The sequence below is a fragment of the Nothobranchius furzeri genome, chromosome 13 (assembly GCF_043380555.1).
Source record: "Nothobranchius furzeri strain GRZ-AD chromosome 13, NfurGRZ-RIMD1, whole genome shotgun sequence".
In the NCBI taxonomy this organism is placed as follows: domain Eukaryota; kingdom Metazoa; phylum Chordata; class Actinopteri; order Cyprinodontiformes; family Nothobranchiidae; genus Nothobranchius; species Nothobranchius furzeri.
The window spans coordinates 54,876,089-54,892,529 of NC_091753.1; the positions used below are offsets into that span (position 1 = coordinate 54,876,089).

The following is a 16,441-nucleotide window of genomic DNA, read 5'->3' on the forward strand; positions in this document are numbered from 1 at the left end:
AACCTTTGAGTTTTTTATAACTGAGTTCTCGAGACATGAAAGTAAATTTCACTATAGTCGGTCTCTATCTGACAACGTAGTTGCATCTTTTAAATCAACTGTTCCATCTTTACTGTCCTCAGCATCTCAGAGGAATGTAGCAGAGGGCAATATTTTCAGTTCTAGCCCCTCACAAATTGATGCCTTAGTTCATCATCTTAATTCCTCTTTACATGTGGCATTATATGATGTTGCCCCTTTAAAAAAGAAGGTAATTAGGGACAGGAATTTGGCTCCCTGGTTTAACTCTCATTTACGAGCCTTAAAACAAAACTCTGGGAAATTGGAGAGAACATGGCGCTTTACGCACCATGAGGAGGCCTACCTGTCCTGGAAAAATAGTCTTGTGCTTTATAAAAATAAGCTTTGACAAACTAGAACTGCTTATTTTTCAGCATTAATTGAGGAGAATAAGCAGACGGGTGGCAGACCAAGGCGGGAGCCTTGGAGGTCCAATCCCCGGACAAGAAAACTAGTTTTTGGGACACGGAACGTCACCTCGCTGGCGGGGAAGGAGCCGGAGCTTGTGGCAGAGGTTGAGTGGTACCGGCTAGATATAGTCGGACTCACCTCGACACATTGCATTGGCTCTGGAACCCGAGACCTGGAGAGGGGTTGGACACTCTACTTTGCTGGAGTTGCTCCGGGTGAGAGGCGGAGGGCTGGGGTTGGCTTTTTGTTAGCCCCGAGACTCTCTGCCTGTGTGTTGGGGTTTACCCCGGGGGACAAGAGGGTAGCTTCCTTGCGCCTTCGGGTCGGGGAACGGGTCCTGACTGTTGTTTGTGCTTATGGGCCAAATATCAGTTCAGAGTACCCACCCTTTTTGGAGTCCCTGGGACGAGTGCTAGATAGTGCTCCATCAGGGGACTCCATTGTCCTGCTGGGGGACTTCAATGCTCACGTGGGCAATGACAGCTTGACCTGGAGGGGTGTGATTGGGAGGAACGGCCCACCTAATCTGAACTCGAGCGGTGTTTTGTTATTGGACTTCTGTGCAAGCCGCAGTTTGGCCATAACGAACACCATGTTCGAACATAAGGATGCCCACCGGTACACTTGGTACCAGGGCAGCCTAGGTCACAGGTCGATGATAGATTTTGTAGTCGTATCATCTGACCTGCGGCCGTATGTTTTGGACACCCGAGTGAAGAGAGGGGCGGAGCTGTCAACTGATCACAACCTGGTGGTGAGTTGGATCAGATGGCAAGGAAACATGCCGCGTAGACCTGGCAGATCCAAACGCATAGTGAGGGTCTGCTGGGAACGCCTGGCAGAAGAACCTGTCAAGATGGTCTTCAACTCCCACCTCCGGCAGAGCTTTGACCACGTCCCAAGAGCAGTGGGGGACATTGAGTCCGAGTGGGCCTTGTTCCACTCTGCGATTGTCGAGGCGGCTGTTGCTAGCTGTGGTCGTAAGGTGGCCAGTGCCAGTCGTGGTGGCAACCCCCGTACCTGCTGGTGGACACCAGAGGTTCGGGGAGCCGTCAAGCTGAAGAAGGAGGCCTACAGGGCGTGGCTGGTCAGTGGGTCTCCGGAGGCAGCAGACAGGTACCGGATAGCCAAGCGGGGTGCAGCAGTGGCAGTTGCCGAGGCAAAATCTCGGACGTGGGAGGAGTTTGGTGAGGCCATGGAGAAAGACTATCGATCGGCTCCAAAGAGGTTCTGGTTAACTGTCCGGCGCCTCAGGAGAGGAAGGCAGCAACTCGCTCACACTGTTTACAGTGGGGATGGGGAGCTGCTGACGTCAACTGAGGCTATAGTCGGACGGTGGAAGGAATACTTTGAGGAGCTCCTCAATCCCACCAATGCGCATTCCATGGAGGAACCAGAGCTGGGAGGCCTGGGGATGGACTGTCCGATCTCGGGGGCAGAAGTTGCTGAGGTAGTCAAACAACTACACAGCGGCGGAGCCCCGGGGGCGGATGAGGTTCGTCCTGGGTATCTCAAGGCTATGGATGTTGTAGGGCTGTCATGGTTGACACGTCTCTACAACACTGCATGGTCATCGGGGCAGTTCCTAGGGAGTGGCAGACCGGGGTGGTGGTCCCCATCTTTAAGAAGGGTGACCTGAGGGTGTGTTCCAACTACAGGGGGATCACACTACTCAGCCTCCCTGGAAAGGTCTACTCCAAGGTACTGGAGAGGAGGGTCCGATCGATAGTTGAATCTCAGATAGAGGAGGAGCAATGTGGTTTTCGTCCTGGCCGTGGAACTGTGGACCAGCTCTATACCCTTGCAAGGGTGATGGAGGGGGCATGGGAGTTTGCCCAACCAATCCACATGTGCTTTGTGGATTTGGAGAAGGCTTATGACCGTGTCCCCAGCGGCACCCTGTGGGGGACGCTCCAGGAGTATGGGGTGGGTGGCTTTCTGTTAAGGGCCATTCAGTCCCTTTACCAGAGGAGCGTGAGTTTGGTCCGCATAGCCGGTAGTAAGTCGGACCTGTTCCCAGTGAGGGTTGGACTCCGCCAGGGCTGCCCTTTGTCACCGGTTCTGTTCATCACTTTTATGGACAGAATTTCTAGACGCAGCCGTGGTGTGGAGTGTGTCGAGTTTGGTGGCAGGAGAATCTCGTCTCTGCTTTTTCCGGATGATGTGGTCCTCCTAGCTTCATCCAGCTCTGACCTTCAGCTCTTGCTGGGTAGGTTCGCGGCCGAATGTGAAGCGGCTGGGATGAGGATCAGCACCTCCATATCTGAGACCATGGTTCTCGACCGGAAAAGGGTGGCTTGCCACCTCCGGGTCGGGGGAGAGGTCCTACCTCAAGTAGAGGAGTTTAAGTGTCTCGGGGTCTTGTTCACGAGTGAGGGTAGGAGGGATCGGGAGATCGACAGGCGGATTGGTTCGGCGTCTGCAGTGATGCGGACGCTGAGCCGATCTGTCGTGGGGAAGAGGGAGCTGAGCCAGAAAGCCAGGCTCTCGATTTACCGGTCGATCTACGTCCCAATCCTCACCTATGGTCATGAGCTTTGGGTAATGACCGAAAGAACGAGATCGCGGATACAAGCGGCCGAAATGAGTTTCCTCCGTAGGGTGGCCGGGCTCAGCCTTAGAGATAGGGTGAGGAGCTCGGACATTCGGGAGGGACTCGGAGTAGAACCGCTGCTCCTCCGGATCGAAAGGAGCCAGTTGAGGTGGTTTGGGCATCTGGTCAGGATGCCTCCTGGACGCCTCCCCGGGGAGGTGTTTTGGGCATGTCCTGCCGGCAGAAGGCCCCCGGGTCGACCCAGGACACGTTGGAGAGGTTACATCTCCAATCTGGTCCGGGAACGCCTTGGGGTCCTGCCGGAGGAGCTGGTGGACAAGGCCGGGGAGAGGACGGCCTGGAGCTCCCTGGTTGGGATGCTGCCCCCGCGACCCGGACCCGGATAAGCGGAGGAAGACGAGAGAGACGAGAGACGAGAATTTGGCTCCCTGGTTTAACTCTCATTTACGAGCCTTAAAACAAAACTCTGGGAAATTGGAGAGAACATGGCGCCTTACGCACCATGAGGAGGCCTACCTGTCCTGGAAAAATAGTCTTGTGCTTTATAAAAATAAGCTTTGACAAACTAGAACTGCTTATTTTTCAGCATTAATTGAGGAGAATAAGCATAATCCTAAATTTCTTTTCAGTACAGTTGCTAAACTTACACAGAATCGTAGCTCTGAGCCATCTATTCCCTTAGCCCTCAGCAGCAATGACTTCATGGGATTTTTTACAAGTAAAATTAATTCTATTAGAAACAAAATCTTTAGCATCCTCCCTAATGCGATTTTTTCTTCCTCAGTAAGTGAGGCAGCATCAGAGGTAACTGTAGAACCTCATCTGTGCTTGAACCGTTTTGATCCAGTTGAGCTTTCAGAGTTATCAAAAATATTAGCTTCATCTAAACCTTCAACTTGCATTTTGGATCCAATCCCAACCAAATTATTTAAAGATGCATTTCCTTTGGTTACTGCCCCATTCTAGATACAATCAATCTATCCTTAGTAAATGGGTATGTACCACAAGATTTTAAGGTTGCTGTAATCAAACCTTCACTTAAGAAGCCTTCTCTGGATCCAGATGACCCAATGAATTATAGACCAATATCTAACCTTCCGTTTTTATCCAGAGTCCTGGAGAAAATAGTGGCCATCCAAGTATGTGAGCATTTAAACACTAATGCTCTGTTTGAGGAATTTCAGTCTGGTTTTAGAGAGTATCACAGCACTGAAACTGCGTTAGTGAGAGTTACAAATGATATTCTCATGGCCTCAGATAAGAATATTGTGTCTGTTCTAGTCTTGTTAGATCTCAGTGCTGCCTTTGACACAGTTGATCACAATGTTCTTTTAGAAAGACTTGAACATGTTGTAGGGGTCAAAGGAACAGCGTTAGGCTGGTTTAAATCCTACCTGTCTGACAGATTTCATTTTGTAAATGTACATGACAAATCGTCTTCATACTCCAGGGTTACTTGTGGAGTGCCACAGGGTTCAGTGCTTGGACCAATTCTTTTTACTATATAAATGCTCCCAATTGGTAAAATCATTAGACAGCATGGGATAAACTTCCACTGTTATGCTGATGATACTCAGTTATATTTATCCATTAACCCTGATGAACCTAATCGGTTAGGTAGATTACAGGCTTGTGTTGTGGACATAAAAAATTGGATGACTCTAATCTTTTTGCTTTTAAATCAAGACAAGACGGAAGTTCTCATCTTTGGACCAGAAAAAGGAAATTGCTTAGTCAATCACCTGACCTGAATGGCATTACATTAATCTCTGAGAACAAAATAAGGAACCTTGATTTTATCTTTGACCAGGACATGTCATTCAAATCCCAGGTTAAACAGGTTTGTAGGATTTCCTTTTTCCACCTTCGGAATATTGCTAAGATTAGAAGCATCCTTTCCAGGAGTGATGCTGAAAAACTAGTTCATGCTTTTATTACATCAAGACTGGATTACTGTAATTCATTACTCTCAGGAAGTCCACAGAATGTAGTTAAAAGTCTTCAGCTTGTCCAAAATGCTGCAGCTGGAGTTCTGATGAGAATTAATAAGAGAGATCATATCTCTCTTGTCTTAGCTTCCCTACATTGGCTACCTGTTAAATTCAGAATAGATTTTAAGATCCTTCTTCTCACATACAAAGCTCTTAATAATCAAGCTCCATCATACACCAGTGATCTGATTGTTCCATATGTTCCTAACCGAGCACTTCGCTCTCAGACTGCAGGTTTACTGGTGGTTCCCAGAATATCTAAAATTAGGATGAGAGGCAGATCTTTTAGTTATCAGGCTCCTCTCCTGTGGAACCAGCTCCCAGCTTTAGTCCGTGAGGCAGACAGCTTGTCTACTTAAAGACTAGGCTTAAAACATTTTTATTTGATAGGGCCTATGGTTAAAATCTGATGTTAGCTTAGATCTGGACAAGTGGGGGAGTAGAGGGAGGTGGAGTGTACAGTCGGTAAAGATGGCTCTCCCTTGCCCTGCCTCCAACATGCCTCCATCTAAATAAGAAAGGTTATCCAGAGTTATCTCTGTAGTTATGCTGCTATAGGCTTAGACTGCTGGAGGATACACTGACCACTTTTCACACTCTACTACTTTCTTCTACAGTCTGCTCTTTAACTGTATTATTTTCTGCAATTTCAGCTGTTAACTTTATTTTCTCTCTAAGTGTTTTTCTCCCCAGAAGAAGCAAAAATGATGTTCTGCTGAGCTGTGGTGGCCTCATGGAGGGGGCCATCGACTAGCACACTGCTGCTAACCACTTAAACATTCTCCCTCTCCTGATAATAACTTTTTTCTTTCCTTGACGTTGGATGTGCTACTGCTAGTTTATCCGTTTAATTATAGATCCACTAGGATAAATACAATAAAGTTTATCTCTCACCAAATAGAATATTTACTTAGACATCACAATATAACTATAGACACATTACTTTGTCTCTGTGTGTGTGTGTGTGTGTGTGTGCGTGCGTGTGTGTGTGTGTGCGTGCGTGCGTGCGTGCGTGTGTGTGTGTGTGTGTGTGTGTGTGTCTACTCTGTCTTCTCGATCCCCCAGTGAGTCGTGGAGGAGGGCTGCTTATACTGAGCCAGGATTCTCTGGAGGTTTCTTCCTGTTAAAAGGGAGTTTTCCTCTCTACTGTCGCTGCATGCTTGCTTAGTATGAGGATTGCAGTAAAATCACTGACACTAGTCAGCGACTTGATGCAATTTGCTGGGTTCCTTATATAGGAAACATTATTTCTGATTAAGTGCCTTGAGACGACTCTTGTCGTGATTTGGCGCTATATAAATAAAATTGAATTGAATTGAATAATTTTATTTTATTTACTGTTTTTCTCATACTTTTTTTTTACCCCTTTGGGGAATTTTATTGTATCAACACAACTCTTTGGGATTTTTCAGTTATGACTCTTAGCCTTTGTCTCTGCTCTTATTGTCTCACACTTAAAGGCTTTTTATTTATTTATTTATTTTTATCCATGATAACTTGTCTATAACCTCTGGAACCTGCTCACAGAGCTCATCCCAAAATTAATCTTTAAATTCAGACATCTACTTAAAAAATAGAAAAATCCCATTAATTCAAATCTTTCAAACAAGACATTTTTTTTGAACGCTATATGAATGTTGGTGTTGATAGTCACAATTTTTTAAAGAGTTTCCATGTTAAAGAAGGCATTTTTAGTGGGCAACACCTAACTTCAAAGACACCGTAGTCATGGTAACCAAGTCATCAGCATTCATATAGTATGTAAGAAATGCAATGTGTCTGGAGTTTGTCTTATTATTGATTTTTTAACTTTTACATTTCTTTTATGTTTATTGCTGCTTGCACTAACACCTCTTGGCCTTCTTTTAACTTTATATATTTTTTCTTTTTGTTATTATTTGTGTTGTTATTTGCACCCAGATTACGATGAAACAGTTTTGACACTAAAGTGGAATTAAGTAGATTTGGAGGCAGAGCCTTCTATCCATGATGCAGACACCTTGTCTAGAACAAAAATCATTAATCGGTGTATTTGTCAGGGTTGTCCTGACTCATCCCTTTATAGGCTTCTGGGGAAACCACTGACCACATTTTCTCCCTCCATACTTGCATTTAAAGCTATATCTGCCATTTAGCCCTTTTCTCTGTTTATCTTCCATATAATTGACGTCTTACCCTGTCCGTCTGTATCTCCTTTATGGGAGTCGCACCAGAGGCGTGGACTTGAGGTGGCCAGAGGTTGCCTTTGCGACCTCTAGGTCAGGTCATTACACATAGACTCCACTTCCAACATGGCAGCACTCATGAATGAAACATTTAGCTTCACATTTGAACACTGACTCAATTTATCACTCAGCGTGAAGCAGCTTGACTTGTGTGATCAACTGCATAAATCTGTGTTCTGTGTGCATCACGCCAACATCACACCAGCATCACCCCTGCATCATGTCAGCATCACCCCTGCATCATGTCAGCATCACCCCTGCATCGTGTCAGCATCACCCCTGCACCGTGTCAGCATCACCCCTGCATCGTGTCAGCATCACGCAAGCATCACCCCTGCATCATGTCAGCATCACCCCTGCATCATGTCAGCATCACCCCTGCATCGTGTCAGCATCACCCCTGCATCGCGTCAGCATCACCCCTGCATCGCGTCAGCATCACCCCTGCATCGTGTCAGCATCACCCCTGCATCGTGTCAGCATCACGCAAGCATCACCCCTGCATCATGTCAGCATCACCCCTGCATCATGTCAGCATCACCCCTGCATCATGTTAGCATCACCCCTGCATCATGTCAGCATCACGCTTGCATCACTCCTGCATCATGTCAGCATCACGCTTGCATCAACCCTGAATCATGTCAGCATCACCCCTGCATCATGTCAGCATCACACCAGCATCATGTTAGCATCACGCTAGCATCACCCCTGCATCATGTCATTATCAAACCTGCATCATGTCAGCATCACACCAGCATCATGTCAGCATCACCCCTGCATCATGTCAGCATCACGCTAGCATCACCCCTGCATCATGTCAGCATCACCCCTGCATCGTGTCAGCATCACGCTAGCATCACCCTTGCATCATGTCAGCATCACCCCTGCATCGTGTCAGCATCACGCTAGCATCACCCCTGCATCATGTTAGCATCACCCCTGTGTCATGTCAGCATCACGCTTGCATCACTCCTGCATCTCGTCAGCATCACACCAGCATCATGTCAGCATCACGCTAGCATCACCCCTGCATCATCTCAGCATCACCCCTGCATCATGTCAGCATCACCCCTGCATCATGTCAGCATCACACCAGCATCATGTCAGCATCACGCTAGCATCACCCCTGCATCATCTCAGCATCACCCCTGCATCATGTCAGCATCACCCCTGCATCATGTCAGCATCACACCAGCATCATGTCAGCATCACACCAGCATCATGTCAGCATCACACCGCATCATGTCAGCATCACCCCTGCATCATGTCAGCATCACATCAGCATCATGTCAGCATCACCCCTGCATCATGTCAGCATCATGTCGGCATCAGGCCTGCATTCTTGTAAATAAAAGTTACCACACTGCATCTATAGATCCATCATCAGGACCGAATCTTAAATGATGAAGTCAACCAGGAAAAATGCTGGAGTACACAACTCTGTTACTCAGGAGGAAGTGTCCTTTCAGTGGAAGGAAGTGCGATAAATCCCTCTAGGCACCTCTCAGGAGACATTAAATGCAGCATCGGTGGTCCTTTTAAAAGGAGATCTAGTATTCCCCTTATATCTGTTCTTGTAAGAAATAAATATTAAATTTCTGCAAGAAATTATTAAACATAAAAAGGGATTTTAATCATTTTATGTTTGTGATGTGTAAACCATGCAGTTTGTTTAAAAGACTAGGCTGATAAATGAACCCTGCACATATTAAACACATGAAATCAGACAGAATGAGCAGCTGCTGAATTAAATTTGAAGTTATTACACAGTTTTAGTCACATGAAAACAAAATTCTTTAGAATTAAGGTGACTTAATTATAATTTTATTCTTTCATAAATGGAACAAACCATTTTAAATGTAGTTTCTAACTGATTTAATAGTTTTGAGGAACAATTACTCAGCGTTCATCCAGATCTGATTTAAATGTGTGAACACTAAAACCCAGATTCATAAAGAACTGTCTTTTCCCAGGATGCAACAGAAAGACTTAGATTTAAAACCAAGCTGAAAACCTTTGTGTGCGCAGAGCGCCCTCTTCTGGTTAAAGTGAGAATGCGTTTGTTTTCATCATGTCTGACTTAAAAACGTTTATTTAAACAACCGCAGTGACAGACATGAGCCAACTAATACTAAAATAGACCAGGAAGTAAAAAGATCCACAGTGTTGAACAAAGTCCAGCAGCAACAAAGCCAGGTCACCGTCAGTCTGTGATTTTGTAGCCTCCTTAAGCTCCCTCAAAGACATGACTCTCTTACTTTTACTCCAGGTCTCACTGTCGTTGCCCACGTGAGCGTTAAAGTCCCCCAGCAGAACGAGGGAGTCACCAGAAGGAGCGCTCTCCAGCACCCCCTCCAAGGTCTCCAAAAAGGTGGGTGGTCTGAATTGTAGTTTGGTGCATAAGCACAGTCAGAACCTGTCCCCTCACACGTAGGTGGAGAGAGGCTACCCTCTCATTCCCCAGGGTAAACCCCAACGTACAGGCCCCAAGATGGGGGGCAACTAGTACGCCCACTCCTGCTCGGCGCCTCTCAGTGGGAGCAACTCCAGAGTGGTATAAGTCCAACCCCTCTCAAGGAAACTGGTTCCAGAGCCAGAGCCATGCATTGAGGTGAGTCAGACTATATCTAGTCTGAACCTCTCAACCTCACACACACACTCAGGCTCCTTCCCCACCAGAGAGGTGACATTCCATGTGCCAAGAGCCAGCTTCTGTAGCCGAGGATCAGGCCGCCAAGGTCCACGCCCTCGACTACCACCCATCACACACTGCACCAGACCCCTTTGGCCCCTCCCACAAGTGGTGAGCCCATGGGAAGGGGGACCCACGTTTCCTCTTCGGGCTGTGCCCGGCCGGGCTCCATGGGTGAAAGTCTGGCCACCAGGCGCTCGCCAACAGGCCCCGCCTCCAGGCCTGGCTCCAGAGGGGGGCCCCAGTGACCCACGTCCGGGCGAGGGAACATGGTTTCCATTTATATAATTCATCATAACAGGTCTTCAGGCTGCTCTTTCTCTGATCCTTCACCTAGGACCTGTTTGCCAGGGGTGACTCTACCAGAGGCAGAAAGCCTCAGACAACTTAGCTCCTAGGTTCATTGAGGCACTCAAACCCCTCCACCACGGTAAGGTGGCAGCCCAGAGAGAGGCGTCCTGAGCCTTCCTGGTAAGGTCTAGCAGGGGTTCTGGAGAGGAGGGTCCATCGGATTGTTGAACCTCAGATTCAGGAGGAGCAATGTGGTTTTCGTCCTGGCCGTGGAACACTGGACCAGCTCTATACCCTTAGGGGGATCCTGGAGGGTGCGTGGGAATTTGCCCAACCAGTCTACATGTGTTTTGTGGATGTGGAGAAGGCGTTTGACCGCATCCCTCGGGGGGCCCTGTGGGGGGCCCTGTGGGGGGTACTCTGGGAGTATGGGGTACCAGGTCCTCTGATATGGGCTGTTAGATCCCTGTATGACCGGTGTCAGAGCTTGGTCCGCATTGCCGGCAGTAAGTCGGGCTCTTTCCCAGTGAGAGTTGAACTCCACCAAGGCTGCTCTTTGTCACCGATTCCGTTCATAACCTTTATGGACAGGATTTCTAGGTGCAGCCAAGGTGTGGAGGGCATCCGTTTTGGTGGCCTGAGGATCAGTTCGCTGCTTTTTGCAGATGATGTGGTCCTGTTGGCTTCATCAGAACGTGATCTTCAGCTTTCGCTGGAGCGGTTCGCAGCCGAGTGTGAAGCAGCTGGGATGAGAATCAGCTCCTCTAAATCTGAGACCATGGTCTTGATTCAGAAAAGGGTAGAATGCCTTCTCCGGGTCAGGGATGAGGCCCTGCCCCAAGTGGAGGAGTTTAAGTATCTCAGGGTCTTGTTCACAAGTGAGGGAAAACTGGAGCGTGAGATCGATAGGCGGATTGGTGCTGCATCTGCAGTGATGTGGACGTTGTACCGGTCTGTCGTGGTGAAGAGAGAGCTGAGTCAGAAGGAGAAGCTCTCGATTTACCGGTCGATCTCCGTTCCTACCCTCACCTACGGTCATAAGCTTTGGGTAGTGACCGAAAGAACGAGATCGCGGATACAAGCAGCCGAAATGAGTTTCCTCCAAAGAGTGGCTGGGCTCTCTCTTAGAGATAGGCTGAGAAGCTTGGTCATCCGTGAGGGGCTCAGAGTAGAGCTGCTGCTTCTCCACATCGAGAGGAGCCAATTGAGGTGGCTCAGGCATCTGGTCAGGATGCCTCCTGGATGCCTCCCTGGTGAGGTTTTCTGGGCACGTCCAACCAGGAGGAGCCCTAAAGGTAGACCCAGGACACGGTGGAGGGACTATGTCTCTCACCTGGCCAGGGAACACCTTGGGATTCCCCCGGAGGAGCTGACCCACATGGCTGGGGAGAGGGAAGTCTGGGCCTCTCGCCTTAGGCTACTGCCCCACGACCCAACTCCGGAGAAGCGGATGAAAATGGATGGATGGATGGATGGATGGATGGATAGTGTTGAGGTTCTAGCAAAACTAAGAAGTGTGCCTTTAAAGCTCTAGCTTAAAAAAATGATCTAGTGTTGCTTTAAAGTTCCAGAGGAACACCAAGGTTCCTCACATGAGTGCTGGCAGCCAAAGAGGATGCTCTTTTCTAACTGAAACACACTCTGATATGTGTGATGGGTGGGTGTGTTTCTGCAGAATTATTTAGAAAAATACCTAAATTTTCTCCCACCCTCTTCTTCTGTGACTCTTACCTCTTCCAGTTACCATGGAGATGTTTACTTCCCCCTGTAAACAGCTGATTATCACCTGCTGAACTAGACAGAGGTCAAGACAGGAAGTGCTGATTTTCCCTGGCACCTAAACTGGGTCAAAGAGGAGGAGGGGGGGGGGGGGGGAGAGGAGATCAACAAATACAGCACTTTACCACAACTTCTTATCCTGACTTTATATTATGCATGAGATAAAATGACTCTTTTTTAACCTCCTTTAGTAGCATTAGAGTTTTCATATTTTACAAATTTGAAGTAAATGCAAACATTTTGAAAATGCCCAAACTCCTGATTTGTTTTTGCACATCTTGTTTCATGAGGACACCTGGGGACTTGAGGCTCTACTCAGAAAGGTTTGCAGCTGTTTTTCTGCTCCTTTAACAACCTTTCAGTTCAAAGTCTTTGCAGAGCTAACAAATCCGCCGCCTCGCTCCAAAGAGGATTAGAGCTCCTGCTCAGCTTTGTTGCCCTAAATTAGGATGGAGATAAGGAGAGGTCTGCAGTCCGCAGCAGCCATCTGTCCTCAGGTGGACACTCTGAGCTGGAGCTGCTGTAGATGGAGACCAGGCTTGAACTGGATGTTCTGATCTACCCAGATGAGGTGAGGGTCGCTACCCCACAGGACCTGCTGGAGTGGGAGCTGGAGACAGCCAGTCAGGTGTCCATTCCCACCGTTCGACTCTTCGTGGCTCTTTATCCCTACAACCCTGCTGCCATGTCTCCCAACTATGAGACGGCTGCAGAGGAGCTGCCCTTTGTGCCTGGCCAGATCATCAAGGTCTCTTATTTCTCATTTCAAACACTTCAAAATGTTTTATCTGTGATTCTCTGAGTGTGTGCTGACTTCCTGTTGCAATGCATCTTAGAAATGCCGTTTCCTGTTTGTGCAGGCCTGCTGAGCACATACAAAGACCTGTCTCTTCGTTTCCTGTGCTCAGTGATGCCACTTACCGCCTTTTTTTTATTTAGCGTTGCCGGATCTGCTCCTGCCACGCGCAAACACAGTTTTCCCTCCAAAACCTAAACCAAGATGATGAAAACAGCTGATTCTTTAGGTGTTTGGCGATAAAGATGCGGATGGTTTCTATCACGGCGAATCAGGGGGACTCTCCGGCTTTGTGCCGAGCAACATGGTGGCTGAAGTCCCGGTGGAGGACGAGTACCTGAAGCATCTCCTCATGCAGCAGGGGTTCCTGCCTGTGGATCACACAGGTACTCATGTTCCTGCAGAACCCTGAAAAGTCTGTAATGCTGCAGCGATCATGTAAACTTCTGCTCAAGCTGCTTTCTGTCAGAACGTCCATTTTTTATTTGTGCGTTTGTGTGAAACAGGTGCGTCTTTAACACCAGATCTGGGCGACACAACAAGTGTCCCTGATGATGTCGTCGTTCAAAGAATGGTGGCCTTATTTGACTACGACCCGTGGGAAAACTCGCCCAACATGGACAGCGATGTAAGGACTGTCATTTCTTTTTAAAATCTATGATTTCACACTAAAATAGTGATTTTTCCCCCCTTTGTTCTGCAGGCCGAGCTAGGATTTCGATCAGGAGACATCATCTACGTCCTGGGCCCCATGGATCAAGACGGATTTTACTTTGTAAGCATTTCCAGTTCTGGCTTATATCACACCAAAATCTGCAAATAAGCTTTGATGTTTTTATGAACTCTTTAGGGAGATCTTCACGGACGACGAGGTTTGGTTCCTTCCAACTTCCTGCAGCCGCTACCCTGGAACTAGCAGCATTTCCCCTTCAAACGCCAGTCAGCCGCAAAAAGTCAGCAGCTTTGTTCAGAAATAGACAACATGTGTCAAATATGTATTTATATTTATATTTTTATAAGACAGCGTGATGTTGAGTGTGCTTTTGGTGGCAACTAAATGAATAAAACCTGCTTCTGCAGGCAGAAAAGGAAGAGAATCCCATTTAAAACACCTGGTTTGTCAAATAAGTTGCTTTATTAAGGTTTTTGTAAGAAAATCAAAGAAAATTACAAGTTTTATTCTTTCAAAGAAGAAAAACATTCCTTAAATTGAACAAAGTTCACAAAATAAAACGTCAGATTTAGCCTTAAAAACACACTTAGAATATAGTTTCCCTCTTTATGCCTTATAACATGTTCACGTGCTTCCAAGATGTTGATATTCTGTGCAGTAACTATTAAAAATGTCATTTTTGTGTTAAAAATACCATGAGAACAAAAGTTAAAAATAAAGAAATGTTGAATTTGTACAAAACTTACAGACCAGTTCCTTTTTTATTCTTACAATCCTTTTGAATTATTATTTTTTTATTTGTTTTAATTCTATAAAACTAAATCAAATAAGAAGTGTTAAACTTTTCCACTCCTTCTTCTTCTTCTTCTTCTTCTTCTTCTTCATTGTTCTCTGCAGACAACAGTGTAGTCATCCATAAAGTAGGAAACACTACACTGTGTAGTGAAGTTTAGTAGTGCTTTCTACTTTATGGGTGACAACACTGTACTTCTGTCCCTCCTGCAGGCTCCCGTGCAAACGCTGGAGAAGGACCGGCGGGGAGAGGAAAGGTCTGCAAAAACTCAAATTCACGTTAACATCAAATTAAAACCAAACAGAAAAAGCTGATTTAAAGTGAAACAATGAGAGAAAGCTGCTTTTGATCAGAGGAAATGAGCGAGGAAGAGTCCGTCTGTGAGGATCTTACCAGGGTTCCAGCTCCAGAGAAGAGAGAAAACCCAGAAGTGAGCGTGATCTTTTTATTAACCCCGTCTGAGCCACGTGGTTAACACAGGAAAAGCTGCTGCAACACACACACACACACACACACACACACACACACACACACACACAAGTGAAAACTAAAACCATTATAACATTTGAACTTCTTCCTAAAGCCTTTCTTCACACGTGAAGCTGCAGCTGCTGCTGCTTTTTCACGAATCACACGTTTTATGTCACAATCATTCATTTTGCTTTGAATTATTTTAGATTTTAGTTTAATCTTAAGCAAAAAGTTCAGTAAACTGACATCTCGCCACTCGGAAGCGTTTCTCAAAGACTGAGCTCACGTTTTAGAACCCTTCAAGCACAAAGGGCTCAGTTGTGACCTCGTTCCTTTAAACGACGTGAAATGAGGAGGTGACCCCTGCTTTTACGTCAAAACAAAAGTAATAATTTATGTTTTTGATCATCAGAAAACCCATATGAGCATTGATGAGACAAGTGAAGTGAGATCACAAAGACGCGTTTCTGTGATTCTCGGGTCTGAGGCCCTGACTTACAGGAAGGCCTTCGTATCTCTGCGGCGTTTCTGAGAACTCGTTTGCGCGCCTGCACGCATGAGACAAGGTGTGGGTGGGGGATGGTGGTGCAAGGCGTCCCCATCCCAGCGTGCAGTTGTGCTTGCAACAGCAGAAACTTTGCAAAAAGAGCAGAGGCGACCCGTGTCCTCTGTTTTCATGGCAACACAAACCTCAAAGTCACACCAAGAGAAATAAGAGGAAGCGGGGGAGATGTACTTTTTGCAAGAAAAAAAGAAAAAAGTTAAAAAGAAGTGAAGTGTGGTGCTAACATAGCGGCTGATTAAGATTTTAATTTGACTGGAAACCAAGAAGGTTTCTGCAGAGATGCCTTCATAAAAAGACTTGTTTGATAAACTGGGAACAAACCACACACAGGCATGACTGTGCATCCTGCTGATTATGTCAGCAGGACCTGTGCTTGCATCACTCCTGCGTTACCATGTAACGTGGGATTGCATCCAGCGTGATCTCCTCATTGGCTCACGCTGATATAGATAGCATAGCAGCTAATTGAATTAGTCTGGATGATCCTCCCAGAGCTCTGAATTATATTTAAGGTTGGATATCAACACAAAACAACCAAATTATTCACACGTAAACGTGCATGTGCGTCAGATAGGAGCTGAGAGCTGTATCTGAAACACAATCGGCTGCCGGATACTCCTCAGAAACTCTGAAAAATACACGTGTTTGTCAGAAATAAAAGTTAAAAATCCACAAGTTCTCAAAACCACGATCAGAAGTGTGTGTAATCATTAGGAAACGTCTAAACACACAGCTGCAGAAGTGTTGTTAAGTGCTGCCACCTAGGGGAGGCACGGACGAAGTGCTTCTGGGGACATGCAGGTTAAACTGGAGATTTGCAGATCACTTGTCTTCATGAAAAATGAAAATTGATCGTGTTTTAATATGTGTGCATGAAACATAAAATATATATTTACACGAAATCAACTAAAGAAGGCTAAAAGCTAAAAAATATCTACTTTTGTTCTGATTTAACCATATAAGGTCATGGGTATCATAAACCATACACCAAGTTTAGGACTTTTATAGAAATACCTGCTGTAATAAAGCTTGTACATGTTTACTGCCCTCTGGTGGAGGATCTAAGCGATGCAGGTGATTAATGCCCGTTTTATTTTAAATGACCTCAAAAATCACACCGATCAGAGATGACTTATTATG

General features: G+C 46.3%; 1 protein-coding gene across 1 annotated transcript; it reads left to right on the forward strand.

Moving 5' to 3' along the window:
* Positions 1–12,106: 12,106 nt before the first annotated feature.
* On the forward strand, positions 12,107–14,212 carry LOC107379995 (RIMS-binding protein 2). The gene is made up of 5 exons (XM_015950969.3): positions 12,107–12,751; positions 13,029–13,185; positions 13,306–13,427; positions 13,503–13,574; positions 13,650–14,212. Exons 1-5 carry the CDS (start codon positions 12,530–12,532, stop codon positions 13,713–13,715), a joined length of 639 nt encoding a protein of 212 aa, XP_015806455.1. The 5' UTR covers positions 12,107–12,529; the 3' UTR covers positions 13,716–14,212.
* The last annotated feature ends 2,229 nt before the right edge of the window (positions 14,213–16,441 follow it).

Bases quoted from the DNA above. Each gene is read 5' to 3' on its own strand.
- LOC107379995 (XM_015950969.3), top strand. From the start codon at position 12,530: ATGGAGACCAGGCTTGAACTGGATGTTCTGATCTACCCAGATGAGGTG. The intron at 13,186-13,305 runs GTACTCATGTTC...TGTGTGAAACAG, and splicing joins CCTGCCTGTGGATCACACAG to GTGCGTCTTTAACACCAGAT. The intron at 13,575-13,649 runs GTAAGCATTTCC...TGAACTCTTTAG, and splicing joins ATCAAGACGGATTTTACTTT to GGAGATCTTCACGGACGACG.